Source organism: Carcharodon carcharias, assembly GCF_017639515.1.
Source record: "Carcharodon carcharias isolate sCarCar2 chromosome 39 unlocalized genomic scaffold, sCarCar2.pri SUPER_39_unloc_3, whole genome shotgun sequence".
Taxonomy (NCBI): Eukaryota; Metazoa; Chordata; class Chondrichthyes; order Lamniformes; family Lamnidae; genus Carcharodon; species Carcharodon carcharias.
The window spans coordinates 307,221-329,720 of NW_024470836.1; the positions used below are offsets into that span (position 1 = coordinate 307,221).

The 22,500-nt window shown below is 63.0% G+C and overlaps 1 protein-coding gene across 1 annotated transcript in view; it reads left to right on the forward strand.

Annotated features, from left to right (window-relative positions):
- Positions 1-22,500, forward strand: part of epn1a (epsin 1a) — a 34,748-nt gene that overhangs the window by 9,839 nt on the left and 2,409 nt on the right. The window contains exons 2-8 of the mRNA XM_041182349.1: positions 4,578-4,720; positions 5,154-5,228; positions 9,537-9,629; positions 13,206-13,527; positions 16,461-16,595; positions 20,866-20,961; positions 22,482-22,500. The exon at positions 22,482-22,500 is cut by the window's right edge and continues 218 nt beyond it. Of these exons, the coding sequence (XP_041038283.1) occupies positions 4,578-4,720; positions 5,154-5,228; positions 9,537-9,629; positions 13,206-13,527; positions 16,461-16,595; positions 20,866-20,961; positions 22,482-22,500 (883 nt within the window). The remainder of the gene's footprint in view (positions 1-4,577; positions 4,721-5,153; positions 5,229-9,536; positions 9,630-13,205; positions 13,528-16,460; positions 16,596-20,865; positions 20,962-22,481) is intronic.

Here is a 22,500-nt window from a genome sequence, read left to right on the forward strand (position 1 = left end):
TGCATCTCTCTCGCTCTCCCTCTCTCTGTCTCTCTCTCTCGCTCTCCTCTCACTCTCTGTCTCTCTCTCTGTCACTCTCTGTGTCTCTCTCTGTCTCGCTCTCTGCTCTCGCTCTGTCTCTCTCCTTTCACTCTCTTTCTTCTCTTTCACTCTCTCTGTCTCTCACTCTCTTTCACTCTCTGTCTCTGTTTCTCTGTCCCTCTCTCTCTTCACTCTCTCTGTTCACTCTCTTTCTGTCTCTCTCTCTCTTTCACTCTCTCTCTCTCTTTCTGTCTCTCTCTCTCTTTCACTCTCTCTCTCTCTCTCTGTCTCTATCTCTCTTTCACTCTCTCTGTCACTCACTCTTTCACTCTCTGTCTCTCTGTTTCTCTGTCTCTCTCTGTCTCTCTCGTCTCCACTCTCTTTCTTCTCTCTTTCACTCCTCGCTCTGTCTCTCCTCTCTCTCTGCTCTCTCCTCTGTCTCTCTCTTCTCTCTTTCCTCTCTCTCTGTCTCTCTGGCTCTCACTTTCACTCTCTCTCTGTCTCTCTCCCCCCCAGCCCCCTCTTCCCCTCCCCCCAAAGAAGCCCCCCCGCCTCTTCCCCTCCCCCCGAAAGCCCCATCCACTTCCCCTCCCTCCCAATGCTCTATCCTCTTCCCCTCCCCCAAAGACCTCTCCTCTTCCCTTGCCCTCACCCAAAGAGCCCCCTCCTCTTGCCTCTTCCCCTCCCCAAAGACCTCTCTCTCCCCCCACCACTCTCCTCTTCCTGCCTCTCTTTTAAGACTCCTCTTGAAACCTCCCTCTCTGGTGCAGCTTTTGGTCCCCTATCCCAAAATATCTCCTCCCCTGTTGTGGGGTCAGACTCTGTGCTTTCATTATTTTATTCATTCACTGAGATGTGGGCTCGCTGGACGGGCCCAGCTTTACTGCCATCCTAATTGCCCCTGGAGAAGGTGGGGGGTGAGGCTGCTTCTTGAACCTCTGCAGTCTCTGAACCTCTACACCCACGGTGCTGTTGCGGAGGGAGTTCCAGAATTGGTCTGTGTGGTGTAGGTACACCCACGGCGCTGTTAGGGAGGGAGTTCCAGGGATTTTCTCCCTGTGGTGTAAGGTACACCCACGCGCTGTTAGGGAGGGAGTTCCAGGATTTTGTTTGTGTGGTGTAGATACACCCACAGTGTCGTTAGGGAGGGAGTTCAGGATTTTTCTCCCTGTGTGTAGGTACACCCACGCGCTGTTAGGGAGGGAGTTCCAGGATGTTATCCTGTGGTGTAGGTACACCCACGGTGCTGGTAGGGAGGGAGTTCCAGGATTTTCTCCCTGGTGTAGGTACACCCACAGTGCTGTTAGGGAGGAAGTTCCAGGATTTTGTCCGTGTGGTGTAGGTACACCCACGGGTGCTGTTAGGGGAGGGGAGTTCCAGGATTTTGGTCCGTGTGTGTAGGTACACCCACGGTGCTGTTAGGGAGGGAGTTCCAGGATTTGTCCGTGTGGTGTAGGTACTCCACAGTGCTGTTAAGGAAGGAGTTCCAGGATTTTGACCCAGTGACAGTGAAGGAACGGCCGATATATTTCCCAAGTCAGGATGGTGATGACTCGGAGGGGAACTTCCAGGTGGTGCTGTTCCCATGTGTCTGCTGCCCTTGTCCTTCTAGATGGTAGTGATATCACTCATGCAAAGTGCCTTGGGACGTTTTTACTCTGTTAATACTTGCTGCTTTTGTAAGGGTTTGTTTGTTACCTGACGTGTCCTGATTGTGTGTCTGTCTGTGTGTGTCTCTGTGCATCTGATTGTGTGTCTGTCTGTGTGTGTCTGTTTGTGCATCTGATTGTGTGTGTGTACATCTGATTGTGTGTTTATGTGTGGTGTGTGTATGCACGCGTCTGATTGTGTGTGTGTGTGCACTCGTTTGATTGTGTGTGCACGCATCTGATTGTGTGTGTCACGCGTCTGTGGGTGTGTGTGGCACTCGTTTGATTGTGTGTGCACGCGTCTGATTGTGTGTGTGTGCATGCGTCTGATTGTGTGTGTGTGCATGCGTCTGATTGTGTGTGTGTGCACGCGTCTGATTGTGTGTGTGTGCACGCGTCTGATTGTGTGTGTGGTGCATGCGTCTGATTGCGTGGTGTGCGCGCGTCTGAAGTGTGTGTGTGCGCGCGGCCTGATTGTGTGTGTGCGCGCGTCTGATTGTGTGTGCGCGCGCGTTGATTGTGTGTGTGTGCATGCTCTGTGTGTGTGTGCAGGCGTCTGATTGTGGGTGTGTGCGCGCGTCTGATTTGTGTGTGTGCTCGCTTTTCTGATTGTGTGTGTGTGCTCGTCTGATTGTGTGTGTGCACGCGTCTGATTGTGTGTGTGTGCACGCGTCTGATTGTGTGTGTGTGCTCGCTCTGATTGTGTGTGTGTGTGCTCGTCTGATTGGTGTGTGTGTGCTCGTCTGATTGTGTGTGGTGTGCGCGTCTGATTGTGTGTGTGTGCTCGTCTGATTGTGTGTGTGGTGCTCGTCTGATTGTGTGTGTGTGCATGCGTCTGTGTGTGTGTGCTCGCTTCTGATTGTGTGTGTGTGCTCGTCTGATTGTGTGTGTGCGCGCGTCTGATTGTGTGTGTGCGCGCGTCTGATTGTGTGTATGTGCGCATCTGATTGTGTGTATGTGCGCATCTGATTGTGTGTGTGTGCATGTCTGATTGTGTGTGCGCGCGTCTGATTGTGTGTGTGCGCGCGTCTGATTGTGTGTGTGTGTGCGCGTCTGATTGTGTGTGTGTGCTCGCTTCTGATTGTGTGTGTGCTCGTCTGATTGTGTGTGTGCATGCGTCTGATTGTGTGTGTGTGCGTCTGATTGTGTGTGTGCATGCGTCTGATTGTGTGTGTGTGCTCGCTTCTGATTGTGTGTGTGTGTGCTCGTCTGATTGTGTGTGTGCATGCGTCTGATTGTGTGTGTGTGCTCGCTTCTGATTGTGTGTGTGCTCGTCTGATTGTGTGTGTGCTCGTCTGATTGTGTGTGTGCATGCGTCTGATTGTGTGTGTGTGCTCGCTTCTGATTGTGTGTGTGTGTGCTCGTCTGATTGTGTGTGTGTGCTCGTCTGATTGTGTGTGTGTGCTCGTCTGAATGTGTGTGTGTGCTCGTCTGATTGTGTGTGTTGCTCGTCTGATTTGTGGTGTGTGCTCGTCTGATTTGGTGTGTGTGTGCTCGTCTGATTGTGTGTGTGTGCTCGTCAGATTTGTGTGTGGGTGCTCGTCTGATTGTGTGTGTGTGCTCGTCTGATTGTGTGTGTGTGCTCATCTGATTGTATGTGTGCATGCGTCCTGATTGTGTGGTGTGTGCATGCATCTGTGTGGGTGTGCTCGCTTCTGATTGTGTGTGTGTGCTCGCGTCTGATTGTGTGTGTGCGCGCTCTGATTGTGTGTATGCGCGCATCTGATTGTGTGTGTGTGCATGTCTGAGTTGTGTGTGGCGCGCGTCTGATTGTGTGTGTGTGCGCGTCTGATTGTGTGTTGTGTGTGCGCGTCTGATTGTGTGTGTGTGTGCGCGTCTGATTGTGTGTGTGTGTGCGCGTCTGATGTGTGTGTGCGCGTCTGATTGTGTGTGTGCGCGTCTGATTGTGTGTGTGTGCGTCTGATTGTGTGTGTGGCGTCTGATTGTGTGTGTGCGCGTCTGATTGTGTGTGTGCGCGTCTGATTGTGTGTGTGCGCGTCTGATTGTGTGGTGCGCGTCTGATTGTGTGTGTGCGCGTCTGATTGTGTGTGTGTGCTCTTCTGATTTGTATGTGTGGCATGCGTCTGATTGTGTGTGTGTGCATGCATCTGTGTGTGTTGTGCTCGCTTCTGATTGTGTGTGTGCTCGCGTCTGATTGTGTGTGTGCGCGCGTCTGATTGTGTGTATGCGCGCATCTGATTGTGTGTGTGTGCATGTCTGATTGTGTGTGCGCGCGTCTGATTGTGTGTGTGTGCGCGTCTGATTGTGTGTGTGTGTGCGCGTCTGATTGTGTGTGTGCGCGTCTGATTGTGTGTGTGTGTGCGCGTCTGATTGTGTGTGTGCGCGTCTGATTGTGTGTGTGCGCGTCTGATTGTGTGTGTGTGCGTCTGATTGTGTGTGTGCGCGTCTGATTGTGTGTGTGCGCGTCTGATTTGTGTGTGTGGTGCGTGTCTGTGTGTGTGTGTGCGGTTTGTGTGTGTGCGCGCATCTGATTTTGTGGTGCGTGCATCTGATTGTGGTTGTGTGTACGCGTCTGATTGTGTGTGTGTGCGCGTCTGATTGTGTGTGTGTGTGCACGTCTGATTGTGTGTGTGCGCGTCTGATTGTGTGTGTGTGCGTCTGATTGTTTGTGCGCGCGCGTCTGATTGTGTGTGCGTGCTCGCTTCTGATTGTGTGTGCGCGTCTGATTGTGTGTGTGTGCACGTCTGTGTGTGTGTGTGCGTCTGATTGTGTGTGTGTGTGTGCGCGTCTGATTGTGTGTGCGCGCACGTCTGATTGTGTGTGCGTGCTCGCTTCTGATTGTGCGCGTGTCTGCCTGTGCCTGTGTGCGTGTGTGTGTGTCCGATTGCGTCTGCGTGCGTGAGTGTGTGTGTGTGTGTGTGGTGCTCTTCTTCCTGTCTCCCACAGTTGCCTCAGCCCCGGCCTCGGCACCTGTCTCCTCCTCGCTGCACAGCCCCCCGGAGATTGAGCAGGCCTGGCCCCAGAGCACTGGGGAAGAAGAGTTGCAGCTGCAGTTGGCCCTGGCGATGAGCAAGGAGGAAGCCCAACAGGTATTGCCGGGGGAGGAGCGGTGGGTGCGGGTGGCGGTGTGGCGGGGGGTGGGGGGGAGGTGGGTGGGAGGTGGTGGTGGGTGTGCGGTGGGACTGGAGTCGGGCGAGGACGAGGGAGGTGAATTGGACAGGTGGGAGTCGAGGGGGGGTGAGGGCGGGTTTTAAAGGGGAGGGTGTTGGATGTGAGGGTTTTGGCTGGGGGTGAAGTTGACGGGGTTGGGGGAGGTGGTCACAGTGTGGAGGCTGGGGGGCTGCGTTGGGGAGGGGGCTGGCGTTGAGGGGAGTGGGGGGGTGGGGGAGGACTTTGGTGGGGTTGCCGGAGGCGAGGGTTGGGTGGGGAGGTGGGGGGGGGGGTTGGTCTTTGCCGCGGTGAGCTTGCCCCCCCCCCCCGCCTCCCCCCCCACGTTAACGGCCCTCCCTCTCTTTGCTGCAGCGATCGCCTCCGGCGCCCGGTGAGGACTTACAGATGCAGCTCGCTCTCAGCTTAAGCAAAGAGGAACACGATAAGGTAGTGAAGACGATAAGGGCGGCGCCCGCCATCGCTGGCCGAGCTCACTCTGGACGGCCGGGCCTCGCCTCGGGAGCGTCCGAACGCGCGACAGGGTCTCGGCCGCTTCCTCCTGTGCACGACTCTCACTCTCTCTATCTCTTCTCTGTCTTACTGCCCGCCGCTCGCGCTCCCGCTCTCCCCGCTCCCACTCTCCCCGCTCTCCCCGCCCGCCGCTCCCGCTCTCCCCGCCCGCCGCTCCCGCTCTCCCCGCCCGCCGCTCCCGCTCTCCCCGCCCGCCGCTCCCGCTCTCCCCGCCCGCCGCTCCCGCTCTCCCCGCCCGCCGCTCCCGCTCTCCCCGCCCGCCGCTCCCGCTCTCCCCGCCCGCCGCTCCCGCTCTCCCCGCTCGCGCGCTCCCACTCTCCCCGCCCGCCGCTCCCGCTCTCCCCGCCCGCCGCTCCCGCTCTCCCCGCCCGCCGCTCCCGCTCTCCCCGCCCGCCGCTCCCGCTCTCTCCCCCGCCCCGCCGCTCCCGCTCTCCCCGCCGCCGCTCCCGCTCTCCCCGCCCGCCGCTCCCGCTCTCCCCGCTCGCCCCGCCCGCCGCTCCCGCTCTCCCCGCCCGCCGCTCCCGCTCTCCCCGCCCGCCGCTCCCGCTCTCCCCGCTCCCACTCTCCCCGCTCTCCCCGCCCGCCGCTCCCGCTCTCCCCGCCCGCCGCTCCCCGCTCTCCCCGCCCGCCGCTCCCGCTCTCCCCGCCCGCCGCTCCCGCTCTCCCCGCCCGCCGCTCCCGCTCTCCCCGCCCGCCGCTCCCGCTCTCCCCGCCCGCCGCTCCCGCTCTCCCCGCCCGCCGCTCCCGCTCTCCCCGCCCGCCGCTCCCGCTCTCCCCGCCCGCCGCTCCCGCTCTCCCCGCTCGCCCCGCCCGCCGCTCCCGCTCTCCCCGCTCGCCCCGCCCGCCGCTCCCGCTCTCCCCGCTCCCACTCTCCCCGCTCTCCCCGCCCGCCGCTCCCGCTCTCCCCGCCCGCCGCTCCCGCTCTCCCCGCCCGCCGCTCCCGCTCTCCCCGCTCGCCCCGCCCGCCGCTCCCCGCTCTCCCCGCTCCCACTCTCCCCGCTCTCCCCGCCCGCCGCTCCCGCTCTCCCCGCCCGCCGCTCCCGCTCTCCCCGCTCGCCGCTCCCGCTCTCCCCGCTCTCCCCGCCCGCCGCTCCCGCTCTCCCCGCTCGCGCGCTCCCACTCTCCCCGCTCTCCCCGCTCCCGCTCTCCCCGCTCTCCCCACTCACGTGCATCCGCTCTCCCCGCCCGCCGCTCCCACTCTCCCCGCCCGCCGCTCCCGCTCTCCCCGCTCTCCCCGCTCGTGTGCTCCCGCTCTCCCCGCCCGCTCTCCCCGCCCGCTGCTCCCGCTCTCCCCGCCCGCTGCTCCCGCTCTCCCCGCCCGCTGCTCCCGCTCTCCCCGCTCCCACTCTCCCTGCTCTCCCCGCTCCCGCTCTCCCCGCCCGCCGCTCCCACTCTCCCCGCTCTCCCCGCTCGTGTGCTCCCGCTCTCCCCGCCCGCTGCTCCCGTTCTCCCCGCTCCCGCTCTCCCCGCCCGCCGCTCCCGCTCTCCCCGCCCGCCGCTCCCACTCTCCCCGCTCTCACCCGCTCGTGTGCTCCCGCTCTCCCCGCCCGCTGCTCCCGCTCTCCCCGCTCCCACTCTCCCTGCTCTCCCCGCTCCCGCTCTCGCCCGCTCGTGTGCTCCCGCTCTCCCCGCCCGCTGCTCCCCGCTCTCCCCCCGCTCCCGCTCTCCCCTCCCGCCGCTCCCGCTCCTCCCCGCCCGCCGCTCCCACTCTCCCCGCTCTCCCCGCTCGTGTGCTCCCGCTCTCACCCCGCCCGCTGCTCCCGCTCTCCCCGCTCCCGCTCTCCCTGCTCTCCCCGTCCCGCATCTCCCCGCTCGTGTGCTCCCGCTCTCCCCGCCCGCTCTCCCCGCTCTCCCCGCTCCCACTCTCCTGCTCTCCCCGCTCCCGTCTCTCCCCGCTCGTGTGCCTCCCGCTCTCCCCGCCCGCTGCTCCCGCTCTCCCCGCTCCCGCTCATCCCCGCCCGCCGCTCCCGCTCTCCCCGCCCGCCGCTCCCACTCTCCCCGCTCTCCCCGCTCGTGTGCTCCCGCTCTCCCCGCCCGCTGCTCCCGCTCTCCCCGCTCCCACTCTCCCTGCTCTCCCCGCTCCCGCTCTCCCCGCTCGTGTGCTCCCGCTCTCCCCGCCCGCTGCTCCCGCTCTCCCCGCTCCCGCTCTCCCCGCCCGCCGCGCCCGCGCTCCCCGCCCGCCGCTCCCACTCTCCCCGCTCTCTCCCGCTCGTGTGCTCCCGCTCTCCCCGCCCGCTGCTCCCGCTCTCCCCGCTCCCACTCTCCCTGCTCTCCCCGCTCCCGCTCTCCCCGCTCGTGTGCTCCCGCTCTCCCCGCCCGCTGCTCCCGCTCTCCCCGCTCCCGCTCTCCCCGCCCGCCGCTCCCGCTCTCCCCGCCCGCCGCTCCCACTCTCCCCGCTCTCCCCGCTCGTGTGCTCCCGCTCTCCCCGCCCGCTGCTCCCGCTCTCCCCGCTCCCACTCTCCCTGCTCTCCCCGCTCCCGCTCTCCCCGCTCGTGTGCTCCCGCTCTCCCCGCCCGCTGCTCCCGCTCTCCCCGCTCCCACTCTCCCTGCTCTCCCCGCTCCCGCTCTCCCCGCTCCCGCTCTCCCCGCTCCCGCTCTCCCCGCCCGCTGCTCCCGCTCTCCCCGCCCGCCGCTCCCGCTCTCCCCGCTCCCACTCTCCCCGCTCCCGCTCTCCCCGCTCCCGCTCTCCCCGCTCGCGCGCTCCCACTCTCCCCGCTCTCCCCGCTCCCACTCTCCCCGCTCTCCCCACTCATGTGCATCCGCTCTCCCCGCCCGCCGCTCCCACTCTCCCCGCTCCCGCACTCCCCGCTCGTGTGCTCCCGCTCTCCCCGCCCGCCGCTGCCGCTCTCCCCGCTCGCGCGCTCCCGCTCTCCCCGCTCGCGCGCTCCCGCTCTCCCCGCTCGCGCGCTCCCGCTCTCCCCGCTCGCGCGCTCCCGCTCTCCCCGCTCGCGCGCGCTCCCGCTCTCCCCGCTCACGCGCTCCCGCTCTCCCCGCTCACGCGCTCCCACTCTCCCCACTCCCGCTCTCCCCGCTCACGCGCTCCCACTCTCCCCGCTCCCGCTCTCCCCGCTCACGCGCTCCCGTTCTCCCTGCCCGCCGCTCTCGCTCCCGCTCTCCCCGCCCGCCGCTCCCGCTCTCCCCGCCCGCCGCTCCCGCTCGCGTGCTCCCGCTCTCCCCGCCCGCTCTCCCCGCTCACGCGCTTCCGCTCTCGCTCCTGCTCTCCCTGCCCGCCGCTCACATGCTTACGCTCTCCCCGCACACCGCTCCCGTTCTCCCTGCCCGCCGCTCTCGCTCCCACTCTCCCTGCCCACCGCTCTCACTCCCGCTCTCCCTGCCCGCCGCTCTCACTCCCGCTCTCCCTGCCCGCCGCTCTTGCTCCCGCTCTCCCTGCCCTCCGCTCGCGCTCGCGCTCTCCCTGCCGCTCTCCCTGCCCTCCGCTCTCGCTCCCGCTCTCCCTGCCCGCCGCTCTCGCTCCCGCTCTCCCTGCCCGCCGCTCTCGCTCCCGCTCTCCCTGCCCGCCGCTCTCGCTCCCGCTCTCCCTGCCCGCCGCTTTCGCTACCGCTCTCGCTCCCGCTCTCCCTGCCCGCCGCTCTCGCTCCCGCTCTCCCTGCCCGCCGCTTTCGCTGCCGCTCCCCCTGCCGCTCTCCCTGCCCGCCGCTCTCGCTCCCGCTCTCCCTGCCCGCCGCTTTCGCTGCCGCTCCCCCTGCCGCTCTCCCTGCCCGCCGCTCTCGCTCCCGCTCTCCCTGTCCGCCGCTCTCGCTCCCGCTCTCCCTGCCCGCCGCTCTCGCACTTTCTCTCCCTCTTGCTCTTGCACGCTCTCTCTACCTCCCACGCTGCCTCTCTTGCTCTGTTCAGCGGCCCGCAGCCGGATATGGCCGCCCGTTCCTCTCCCCCTCACCCCACAGGCCAGTCGGAGGCAGATGTGAAAGTCTCTGGGACCCTGGGCGGGTGGGAGCGGGAGGCGAAGGCGGGTCCCGGAGCCGCTGCGACGCCTCAGGGGGACCCTTGCGACCTGTCCACCCTCGAGCTCCAGCCCGCGGCCAAACCCCTCCTCGTGAGGGCCAGCTCGCCAGCAGGGCAGAGGGGCCGAGCGGGTGGAAGCCGGGAGGTGTGGGGGGTGGGCGTGGGGCGGTGGGGAGAGCCGGGGATGGGGGAGCAGTGGGGGACTGGGCGGGGTGAGGAATGCAGGAGCGTTTCTCACTCTCTCCCGTCCACTCCGCACAGGAGGAGCGGCTCCGGAGAGGGGATGACTTGCGGCTCCAGATGGCCATCGAGGAGAGTCAGAAACAGAACGTGCTGCTGCCTAATTCCGGTGAGGTGAGTCCCTCCTCAATTGCTGAGGCCTCCCCTCCCCCTCCCCTCCCCCGCACCCGCTGTACTCCACACCCCCTCCCTCCCCCGCACCCGCTGCCCTCCCCTCCCCCTCCGCACCCGCTGCCCTCCCCTCCCCCTCCCCCTCCGCACCCGCTGCCCTCCCCTCCCCCTCCGCACCCGCTGCCCTCCCCTCCCCCTCCCCCTCCGCACCCGCTGCCCTCCCCTCCCCCTCCGCACCCGCTGCCCTCCCCTCCCCCTCCCCCTCCGCACCCACTGCCCTCCCCTCCCCCTCCCCCGCACACGCTGCCCTCCCCTCCCCCTCCCCTCCCCCGCACCCGCTGCCCTCCCCTCCCCCTCCGCACACCGCTGCCCTCCCCTCCCCCTCCCCCTCCGCACCCGCTGCCCTCCCCTCCCCCTCCGCACCCGCTGCCCTCCCCTCCCCCTCCCCCTCCGCACCCACTGCCCTCCCCTCCCCCTCCCCTCCCCCGCACACGCTGCCCTCCCCTCCCCCTCCCTCCCCCGCACCCGCTGCCCTCCCCTCCCCCTCCGCACCCGCTGCCCTCCCCTCCCCCTCCCCCTCCGCACCCACTGCCCTCCCCTCCCCCTCCCCTCCCCCACACACGCTGCCCTCCCCTCCCCCTCCCTCCCCCGCACCCGCTGCCCTCCCCTCCCCTTCCCCTCCCCCGCACACGCTGCCCTCCCCTCCCCCGCACCCGCTGTACTCCCCTCCCCCGCACCCGCTGCCCTCCCCTCCCCCTCCGCACCCGCTGCCCTCCCCTCCCCCTCCCCTCCCCCGCACACGCTGCCCTCCCCTCCCCCTCCGCACCCGCTGCCCTCCCCTCCCCCTCCGCACACGCTGCCCTCCCCTCCCCCTCCCCCTCCGCACCCACTGCCCTCCCCTCCCCCCTCCCTCCCCTCCCCCTCCCCTCCCCCGCACCCACTGCCCTCCCCTCCCCCTCCCCCTCCGCACCCACTGCCCTCCCCCTCCCCCTCCCCTCCCCTCCCCCTCCCCTCCCCTGCACCCGCTGCCCTCCCCTCCCCCGCACCCGCTGTACTCCCTTCCCCCGCACCCCTCCCCCGCACCCGCTGTTCTCCCCTCCCCCGCACCCGCTGCCCTCCCCTCCCCCTCCCTCCCCCGCACCCGCTGCCCTCCCCTCCCCCTCCCCTCCCCCGCACCCACTGCCCTCCCCTCCCCCTCCCCTCCCCCGCACACGCTGCCCTCCCCTCCCCCTCCCCCTCCGCACCCACTGCCCTCCCCTCCCCCTCCCCTCCCCTCCCCCTCCCCTCCCCCGCACCCACTGCCCTCCCCTCCCCCTCCCCCTCCGCACCCACTGCCCTCCCCTCCCCCTCCCCTCCCCTGCACACGCTGCCCTCCCCTCCCCCGCACCCACTGCCCTCCCCTCCCCCGCACCCGCTGCCCTCCCCTCCCCCGCACCCGCTGTACTCCCTTCCCCCGCACCCCTCCCCCGCACCCGCTGTTCTCCCCTCCCCCTCCCCTCCCCCGCAGCCGCTGTACTCCCCTCCCCCTCCCCTCCCCCGCACCCGCTGCCCTCCCCTCCCCCTCCCCTCCCCCGCACCCGCTGTACTCCCCTCCCCCTCCCCTCCCCCGCACCCGCTGTACTCCCCTCCCCCACACCCACCAGACTCCCCCCCTCCCCCGCACCCGCTGTACTCCCCTCCCCCACACCCACCAGACTCCCCTCCCCCTCCCCCACCAGACTCCCCTCCCCCTCCCCTCCCACTACACCCGCTGCCCTCCCCTCCCCCTCCCCTCCCCCGCACCCGCTGCCCTCCCCTCCCCCTCCCCTCCCCCGCACACGCTGCCCTCCCCTCCCCCTCCCCTCCCCCGCACCCGCTGCCCTCCCCTCCCCCTCCCCTCCCCCGCACCCACTGCCCTCCCCTCCCCCGCACCCGCTGCCCTCCCCTCCCCCTCCCCTCCCCCGCACCCGCTGCCCTCCCCTCCCCCTCCCCCTCCGCACCCACTGCCCTCTCCTCCCCCTCCCCTCCCCCGCACCCACTGCCCTCCCCTCCCCCGCACCCGCTGTACTCCCCTCCCCCGCACCCGCTGCCCTCCCCTCCCCCTCCCCCTCCGCACCCGCTGCCCTCCCCTCCCCCTCCCCCTCCGCACCCACTGCCCTCTCCTCCCCCTCCCCCTCCGCACCCGCTGCCCTCCCCTCCCCCTCCCCTCCCCCGCACCCACTGCCCTCCCCTCCCCCGCACCCGCTGCCCTCTCCCTCCCCCTCCGCACCCGCTGCCCTCCCCTCCCCCGCACACGCTGCCCTCCCCTCCCCCTCCCCCTCCGCACCCACTGCCCTCCCCTCCCCCGCACACGCTGCCCTCCCCTCCCCCGCACCCACTGCCCTCCCCTCCCCCTCCCCTCCCCCGCACCCACTGCCCTCCCCTCCCCCGCACACGCTGCCCTCCCCTCCCCCGCACCCACTGCCCTCCCCTCCCCCTCCCCTCCCCCGCACCCGCTGCCCTCCCCCTCCCCCTCCCCTCCCCCGCACCCGCTGCCCTCCCCTCCCCCTCCGCACCCGCTGCCCTCCCCTCCCCCTCCCCTCCCCCGCACCCGCTGCCCTCCCCTCCCCCTCCGCACCCGCTGCCCTCCCCTCCCCCTCCCCTCCCCCGCACACGCTGCCCTCCCCTCCCCCTCCGCACCCGCTGCCCTCCCCTCCCCCTCCCCCTCCGCACCCGCTGCCCTCCCCTCCCCCTCCCCTCCCCCGCACACGCTGCCTCCCCTCCCCCTCCCTCCCCCGCACACGCTGCCCTCCCCTCCCCCTCCCCCTCCGCACCCGCTGCCCTCCCCTCCCCCTCCCCTCCCCCGCACACGCTGCCCTCCCCTCCCCCGCACCCACTGCCCTCCCCTCCCCCTCCCCTCCCCCGCACCCGCTGCCCTCCCCTCCCCCGCACCCACTGCCCTCCCCTCCCCCTCCCCTCCCCCGCACCCGCTGCCCTCCCCTCCCCCTCCCCTCCCCCGCACCCGCTGTACTCCCCTCCCCCTCCCCTCCCCCGCACCCGCTGTACTCCCTTCCCCCACACCCACCAGACTCCCCCCCTCCCCCGCACCCGCTGTACTCCCCTCCCCCACACCCACCAGACTCCCCCCCTCCCCCGCACCCGCTGTACTCCCCTCCCCCACACCCACCAGACTCCTCTCCCCCTCCCCTCCCCCACACCCACCAGACTCCCCTCCCCCTCCCCCACCAGACTCCCCTCCCCCTCCCCTCCCACTACACCCGCTGCCCTCCCCTCCCCCTCCCCTCCCCTGCACCGTCCCCTCCAGCGCATGCGTCGGCCTCCCCTCCACCTACCCAGTACTGAGGGAGTGCTGCACTGTCGGAGGGAGATGTATATACACTAGGATTTGAGTTCCATAATCCAGGCCAACACTCCCCCCGGTGCCAGTACTGAGGGAGTGCTGCACTGTCGGACGGAGATGTATATACTCTAGGATTTGAGCTCCAGGCCGACACTCCCCCCGGTGCCAGTGCTAGTGAGATGATTGGTGATCTGCGCCCATTTGACTTGTCTAACGTCCACCCCCTCCCTCTCTTTTCTCTTTCTCTCTTTCTCTTGCAGCCTTCCCTGATGGACCTGGCCGACGTCTTCGCCGCCTCGGCTCCCGTGGCCTCCAACGACCCCTGGGGCGCGGTGCCCACCGAACCCGCCGCCGGCGCCGGCGCCGCCCCCCCCGGCCCCCATCCGCCGGCCCTCCCCCCAGCCAGCGCCGCTGACCCCTGGGGAGCGACGCCGACGACGGTGACGACAGTGACAACGCCCGACCCGTGGGGCACAGCCCCTCCCCAGCCGGTCTTGGCGGCCCAGCCCGACAGCGAGGCCTGGGCGCCGCAATATGGTGGCAGCGTGGTGACCGGCATCTCGGATTCCTGGGATATACTGGGTGAGGGGCCTCTCTGGACTGGGTGGGGGTGGGGGGGGGGGGGGGGTGGGGGTGGGGGGGGTGGGGGGGGGGGGGGGGGCGGGCGTGCGGTGGGTGGGGGGGGTTGGGGGGGGGGGTCTTCTGTTAAAATCCCACCCCGACCCCCGGCTCCGTTGCGAGAATATCCTGGTGTGGTTTTTTTTTTTGGAGACCCCCATCTTTGAGGATCTTCTAAAATGGGGCATCATCCCGAGAGGGGCTACCTTGTCCTGAATACCCCCGGTACCTCTTGGGGGCTATTCTCCCCTTCCTGTCGCTGACCCAGCGTTATATAATTCCAATCGGGGGCTGGTTTTCCTGCTCCTGCCTCAATTGGTGTGTAGATGAGGGTAGTGCGGTCGATGTAGTTTATCTGGATTTCAGCAAAGCCTTTGACAAGGTCCCACATATAAAGGAGGCAAATACACATGGGATACAGGGTAATTTGATAAAGGTGGATTCCAAATTGGCTTAGTTGTAGGAGACAGAGGGTGATGACAAAAGGATGCTTTAGTGACTGGAAGCCAGTGTCCAGTGGTGTACCACAGGGATCTGTGCTGGGTCCCCTATTATTCGTCATTTATATAAACGACATGGATGACTATGTGTTGGGGGGTAGGATTAGTAAGTTTGCGGACTGGAGAAGAGCTAATGTGGTTCCGCTGTTTAAGAAGGGTTGTAGAGAGAAGCCAGGGAACTACAGGCCAGTGAGTCTCGCATCAGTGGTAGGGAAACTATTGGAGAAAATTCTGAAGGAGAGAATCCATCTCCACTTGGAGAGGCAAGGTTTGATCAGGGACAGTCAGCATGGCTTTGTCAGAGGGAGGTCACGCCTAACAAATTGGATTGAATTTTTTGAGGAGGTGATGAGGTGTGTAGATGAGGGTAGTGCAGTCGATGTAGTTTATATGGATTTCAGCAAAGCCTATGACAAGGTCCCACATGGGAGACTTCTAAAGAAGGCAAAGGCACATGGGATGCTGGGTAAATTGATAAGGTGGATTCAAAATTGGCTTAGTTGTAGGAGACAGAGGGTGATGACAGAATTAGGATCAGTAAGTTGGCGAATGACACAAAGATTGGCCGGGTGGTTAACAGTGAGGTTGAGTGTCTTGAGCTACAGGAAGATATAGACGGGATGGTCAAATGGGCAGATAAGTGGCAGATGGAATTTAACCCTGAAAAGTGTGAGGTGATACACTTTGGAAGGAGTAATTGGACAAGGAAGTACTCAATGAACGGCATGACACTAGGAAGTTCTGAGGAACAAAGGGACCTTGGCGTGTGTGTCCATAGATCTCTGAAGGCAGGGGGGCATGTTAGTGGGGTGGTGAAAAAGGCATATGGGACACTTGCCTTTATCAATCGAGGTATAGATTACAAAAGTAGGGAGGTGATGTTGGAGTTGTATAGAACCTTGGTGAGCTGGAGTACTGGGTGCAGTTCTGGTCACCACATTATAGGAAGGATGTGATTGCACTGGAGGGGTTGCAGAGGAGATTCACCCGGATGTTGCCTGGGATGAAACATTTAAGTTATGAAGAGAGGTCGGATAGACTTGGGTTGTTTTGGTTGGAACAGAGAAGACTGAGGAGCGACCTGATCGAGGTGTACAAGATTGAGGGGCATGGACAGGGTGGATAGGGAGCAGCTGTTCCCCTTAGTTGGAGGGTCAGTCACGAGGGGGACATAAGTTCAAGGTGAGGGGGGCAGGAGGTTTAGGGGGGGGATGTGAGGAGAAGCTTTTTTACCCAGAGGGTGGGGAGGGTCTGGAATGTGCTGCCTGGGAGGGGGGTGGAGGTGGGTTGCCTCACATCCTTTAAAAAGCACCTGGATGAGCACTTGGCACCTCATAAACATTCAAGGCGATGGGGCCAAGTGCTGGTCAATGGGGTTAGGGAGGTAGCTCAGGTGTTTCTCACAGGGTCGGCGCAGACTCGATGGGCCGAAGGGCCTTTTCTGCAATCTGTGATTCCGTGAGAGTAAATTGTGATGGGGATACAGAGATTCTGCAAAAGGATAGAGATAAGTGAGTGGGCAGATGGGATATAACGTGGGGAAATGTGAGGTTCTGCACTTTGACAGGAAGAATAGAAAAGCGGGATATGATTTAAATGGAGAGAGATTGCAGGGCTCTGCGGTGCAGAGGGATCCGGGTGTCCGGGTACATGAATTGGGGAAAGTTATTACGCAGAGATGCAGCAAGTGATTCGGGAGGTAAATGGCCTTTATTGCGAGGGGGATGGGGTATAAAAGTCGGGGAGTCTCGCTCCAAGCGTACAGGGCACCGGGGAGTCCGCACCTGGAGCGCGGTGGACAGTTTCAGTCTCCTGACTTAAGGAGGGACAGACTCGCTATTGGAGGCCGTCGGGAGAAGGTTCACTGGGCTGATTCCCGGGATGAAGGGGGGTTTGTCTGATGGGGGAAAGGTTGAGCAGGTCGGGCCCTGTCCCCATTGGAGTTTAGAAGAACGAGAGGTGATCTTATTGACACAGATCAGATCCTGAGAGGGAGGGGAGGGTGGAGGCTGAGGGGATGTTTAACCCCCCTCGTGGGGGGGTATCTGGAACGAGGTGGGGGGGAGGGGGGGAGTTTCAGAATGAGGAGGAATTTCTTCTCTCCGAGGGTGGTCAGTCTGTGGAATTCTCTCCCCCCACCCCCCACCCAGAGAGCAGTGAGGGTCGGGGTGTTGAATATATCCGAGGCTGAGTCAGACAGGTCTCTGATCGACTGTGGGGTGGGGAGTAGTCGAGGGTTATGGTGGGGGTCGGGAGGACAGACAGGAGAACGGAGCTGAGACCACAATCGGGTCAGACACCATCTTATCGAATGGGGGGGTAGCAGACTCGAGGGGCAGAAAGGCCCACTCCTTCCAATTTGTATGGTCTTACATATATCTCTCTCTCTCTCTCTAGGTACACAACCAACCATGAAGGTGCCTCTCGAGCCTTGGGCACCTCTGCCCCCTCCCGGCCCCCAGGCTGTGACCTCGGTGGATCCCTGGGCACCACTGCCTCGACCTGAGTGTCTCGACACCTCACCCCCCACAGGTACCGGACTTCAGCGGGTGGAGAGGGAGAGACCCCCTTTACAGAGTAGACCTCCCTCTACACCGTCCCCATCAAACACTCCCAGAACAGGTACAGCACGGGGTTAGATACAGAGTAAAGCTCCCTCTACACTGTCCCCATCAAACACTCCCAGGACAGGTACAGCACGGGGTTAGATACAGAGTAAATCTCCCTCTACACCGTCCCCATCAAACACTCCCAGGGCAGGTACAGCACGGTGTTAGATACAGAGTAAAGCTCCCTCTACACTGTCCCCATCAAACACTCCCAGGACAGGTACAGCACGGGGTCAGCACGGGTTTAGATACAGAGTAAATCTCCCTCTACACTGTCCCCATCAAACACTCCCAGGAAAGGTACAGCACGGGGTTAGATACAGAGTAAAGATCCCTCTACACTGTGCCCATCAAACACTCCCAGGACAGGTACAGCACGGGGTTAGATACAGAGTAAAGTTCCCCCTACACCGTCCCCATCAAACACTCCCAGGACAGGTACAGCACGGGGTTAGATACAGAGTAAAGCTCCCTCTACACCGTCCCCATCAAACACTCCCAGGACAGGTACAGCACGGGGTTAGATACAGAGTAAATCTCCCTCTACACTGTCCCAATCAAACACTCCCAGGACAGGTACAGCACAGGGTTAGATACAGAGTAAAGCTCCCCCTACACCGTCCCCATCAAACACTCCCAGGGCAGATACAGCACGGGGTTAGATACAGAGTAAATCTCCCCCTACACTGTCTCCATCAAACACTCCCAGGACAGGTACAGCACGGGGTTAGATACAGAGTAAATCTCCCTCTTCACTGTCCCCATCAAACACTCCCAGGACAGGTACAGCACTGGGTTAGATACAGAGTAAAGTTCCTTCTACACCGTCCCCATCAAACACTCCAAGGACAGGTACAGCACGGGGTTAGATACAGAGTAAAGTTCCTTCTACACCGTCCCCATCAAACACTCCCAGGACAGGTACAGCACGGGGTTAGATACAGAGTAAATCTCCCTCTACACTGTCCCCATCAAACACTCCCAGGACAGGTACAGCACGGGGTTAGATACAGAGTAAAGTTCCTTCTACACCGTCCCCATCAAACACTCCCAGGACAGGTACAGCACGGGGTTAGATACAGAGTAAATCTCCCTCTACACTGTCCCCATCAAACACTCCCAGGACAGGTACAGCACGGGGTTAGATACAGAGTAAATCTCCCTCTACACTGTCCCCATCAAACGCTCCCAGGACAGGAACAGCACGGGGTTAGATACTGAGTAAATCTCCCTCTACACTGTCCCCATCAAACACTCCCAGGGCAGATACAGCACGGGGTTAGATACAGAGTAAATCTCCCTCTACACTGTCCCCATCAAACACTCCCAGGACAGGTACAGCACGGGGTTAGATACAGAGTAAATCTCCCTCTACACCGTCTCCATCAAACACTCCCAGGACAGGTACAGCACGGGGTTAGATACAGAGTAAAGCTCCCTCTACACTGTCCCCATCAAACACTCCCAGGACAGGTACAGCACGGGGTTAGATACAGAGTAAATCTCCTTCTACACTGTCCCCATCAAACACTCCCAGGACAGGTACAGCACGGGGTTAGATACAGAGTAAAGCTCCCCCTACACTGTCCCCATCAAACACTCCCAGGACAGTTACAGCACGGGTTTAGATACAGAGTAAAGCTCCCTCTACACTGTCCCCATCAAACACTCCCAGGACAGGTACAGCACGGGGTTAGATACAGAGTAAAGGTCCCTCTACACTGTCCCCATCAAACACTCCCAGGACAGGTACAGCCCGGGGTTAGATACAGAGTAAATCTCCCTCTACACTGTCCCCATCAAACACTCCCAGGACAGGTACAGCACGGGGTTAGATACAGAGTAAAGGTCTCCCTCTACACTGTCCCCATCAAACACTCCCAGGACAGGTACAGCACGGGGTTAGATACAGAGTAAAGCTCCCTCTACACTGTCCCCATCAAACACTCCCAGGACAGTTACAGCACGGGGTTAGATACAGAGTAAAGGTCCCTCTACACTGTCCCCATCAAACACTCCCAGGACAGGTACAGCCCGGGGTTAGATACAGAGTAAATCTCCCTCTACACTGTCCCCATCAAACACTCCCAGGACAGGTACAGCACGGGGTTAGATGCAGAGTAAATCTCCCTCTACACTGTCCCCATCAAACACTCCCAGGACAGGTACAGCACGGGGTTAGATACAGAGTAAATCTCCCTCTACACTGTCCCCATCAAACACTCCCAGGACAGGTACAGCACGGGGTTAGATACAGAGTAAATCTCCCTCTACACTGTCCCCATCAAACACTCCCAGGATAGGTACAGCACGGGGTTAGATACAGAGTAAAGCTCCCTCTACACTGTCCCCATCAAACACTCCCAGCACAGGTACAGCACGGGGTCAGCACGGGTTTAGATACAGAGTAAATCTCCCCCTACACTGTCTCCATCAAACACTCCCAGGACAGGTACAGCACGGGGTCAGCACGGCTTTAGATACAGAGTAAATCTCCCTCTACACTGTCCCCATCAAACACTCCCAGGAAAGGTACAGCACGGGGTTAGATACAGAGTAAATCTCCCCCTACACTGTCTCCATCAAACACTCCCAGGACAGGTACAGCACGGGGTTAGATACAGAGTAAAGCTCCCTCTAGACCGTCCCCATCGAACACACCCAGGACAGGTACAGCATGGGGTTAGATACAGAGTAAAGCTACCTCTACACTGTCCCCATCAAACACTCCCAGGACAGGTACAGCACGGGGTTAGATACAGAGTAAAGTTCCCCCTACACCGTCCCCATCAAACACCCCCAGGACAGGTACAGCACGGGGTTAGATACAGAGTAAAGTTCCCCCTACACCGTCCCCATCAAACACCCCCAGGACAGGTACAGCACGGGGTTAGATACAGAGTAAAGTTCCCTCTACACCGTCCCCATCAAACACTCCCAGGACAGGTACAGCACGGGGTTAGATACAGAGTAAAGCTCCCTCTACACTGTCCCCATCGAACACTCCCAGGACAGGTACAGCATGGGGTTAGATACAGAGTAAAGATCCCTCTACACTGTCCCCATCAAACACTCCCAGGACAGGTACAGCACGGGGTTATATACAGAGTAAAACTCCCTCTACACTGGCCCCATCAAACACTCCCAGAACAGGTACAGCACGGGGTTAGATACAGAGTAAAGATCCCTCTACACTGTCCCCATCAAACACTCCCAGGACAGGTACAGCACGGGGTTAGATACAGAGTAAATCTCCCTCTACACTGTCCCCATCAAACACTCCCAGGACAGGTACAGCACGGGGTTAGAGACAGAGTAAAGCTCCCTCTACACCGTCCCCATCAAACACTCCCAGGACAGGTACAGCACAGGGTTAGAGACAGAGTAAATCTCCCTCTACACTGTCCCCATCAAGCACTCCCAGGACAGGTACAGCACGGGGTTAGATACAGAGTAAATCTCCCTCTACACTGTCCCCATCAAGCACTCCCAGGACAGGTACAGCACGGGGTTAGATACAGAGTAAATCTCCCTCTACACTGTCCCCATCAAGCACTCCCAGGGCAGGTACAGCACGGGGTTAGATACAGAGTAAATCTCCCTCTACACTGTCCCCATCAAGCACTCCCAGGACAGGTACAGCACGGGGTTAGATACAGAGTAAATCTCCCTCTACACTGTCCCCATCAAGCACTCCCAGGACAGGTACAGCACGGGGTTAGATACAGAGTAAATCTCCCTCTACACTGTCCCCATCAAGCACTCCCAGGACAGGTACAGCACGGGGTTAGATACAGAGTAAATCTCCCTCTACACTGTCCCCATCAAGCACTCCCAGGACAGGTACAGCACGGGGTTAGATACAGAGTAAATCTCCCTCTACACTGTCCCCATCAAGCACTCCCAGGACAGGTACAGCACGGCGAGTTGGGAGCCAGGAAGATGGGGGAGGACAGCGTCCCCCGGGCGGGGAGGTGAGGGAGAGTGGGGTCGCGGGGTAGAGGGTCGGAGGTGGCGGTGCCGAATTCTGGAAGACGGTGGTGGAGGTGGGGGGGGGGTGAGCAGTTTCGGGGGTGGTGGTTGGGGTTGGTGGGGGCGGAGGGGTGGTGGTTTGGGGGGTCACCTCTCGCTCTGTGTTCCCGCCTCTGACCTCAAAACGCCTCCTCCTCTCGTCTCTCTCTCTCCCCTCGCAGCCAAGCCGACCTTCGACCCCTTCGCGCCGCCTTCGGCCAACGATGACTTCTCGGACTTCGACGCCCTGAGGGCCCCCGTGGCGGAGAGCGGAGCAGGTGGGTCCTGAGGCCGCCGCGGCCCACCCTGGGGACACAGCACACACAAACACGCCCCCACCACCCCCGGCCCCGCCCCCTCCCATCCTGCCGGTCACCGGACCATTTCCCTCCTCATCAGGAGACACTCAGGACGAGCGAGCGCCGGCTTGTACTGTCTGCCGGAATCGGCCAGACAGGCGGCCATCCAGCCCTTCGTTCCTGTGTCCTCTCTGTGAGCGAGTGATCCAATGAAGCCCCCTCCCTCCTCTCTCTCTCTGTCTCTCCCCCCCCCCCCCCCACCCCGGTAAACGTCTGTCCTTCCAGTATTTACCCGATTTCCCCTTTTTGAAAATGCCGATTGAATCTGCTTCCACCGCCCTTTCAGGCAGCGCCTTCCAGATCACACCCACTCTCTGTGTTTAAAACTAAATCTTTCCCCCTCCCCCTCCCTCCCTCCCTGTCCCTCTCTCTCCCTCCCCTCCCTCTCCCCCTCCCTCTCCCTCCCTCCCTCTTCCCCTCCCTCTCCCTCTCCCTCCCTCCCTGTACCTCTCCCTCTTCCTCCCCCTCTTTCCCTCTTCTTCCCTCTCCCTCTCCCTCCATCCCTCTTCCTCCCTCTTTCTCTCCTTCCCTCTCGCCCTCTCTCTCTCCCTCCCGCTCCCTCTGCCCCTCCCTCCCTCTCCCTCCTTCCCTCTTCCTCCCTGTCCCTCTCCCTCCCTCCCTTTCCCTCTGTCCCACTCCATCCCTCTCCCTCTCTCTCCCTGCCCCCTCCCTCTCCCTCTCCCTCCTTCCCTCTTCCTCCCTCCTTCCCTCTTCCTCCCTGTCCCTCCTTCCCTCTTCCTCCCTCTCTCTCCCCCTCCCTCTCCCTCCTTCCCTCTTCCTCCCTCTCTCTCTCCCTTCCTCTCCCTCCTTCCCTCTCCCTCCCTCCCTCTCTCCCTCCCTCCCTCTCCCTCCTTCCCTCCTTCCCTCTTCCTCCCTCCCTCTCCCTCTCCCTCCCTCCCTCCCTCTCCCTCCCTGTCCCTCTTTCTCCCCCCCACCCCCGACCCCCTCTGGTTCCTTTCCCCCGATCGCCCTCAATCTGTGTCTCCCCCTGGTTCCCGACCCTCCAGCCACCGGAGACAGTTTCTCCTCATTGACCACCACCCCCCCCCACCTCCGCCTGCACGTCACCTCTCTCTCTCTCTCTCTCTCCCACCCCCATAAAGGGGCTGAATGGACCTCCTCCTGTTCCTGTGTAACAGACTCGAGAAAGGGGCTGAATGGACCTCCTCCTGTTCCTGTGTAACAGGCTCGAGAAGGGGCTGAATGGGCCTCCTCCTGTTCCTGTGTAACAGGCTCGATGGGCTGAATAGGCCTCCTCCTGTTCCTGTGTAACAGGCTCGAGAAGGGGCTGAATGTCCTCCTCCTGTTCCTGTGTAACAGGCTCGAGAAGGGGCTGAATGGGCCTCCTCCTGTTCCTGTGTAACAGGCTCGAGAAGGGGCTGAATGGGATCCTCCTGTGCGTGGTGTTGACATCGTTCTCTCTCTCCTTTTTCCCGCAGACGAGCCAGACCTGTTGGC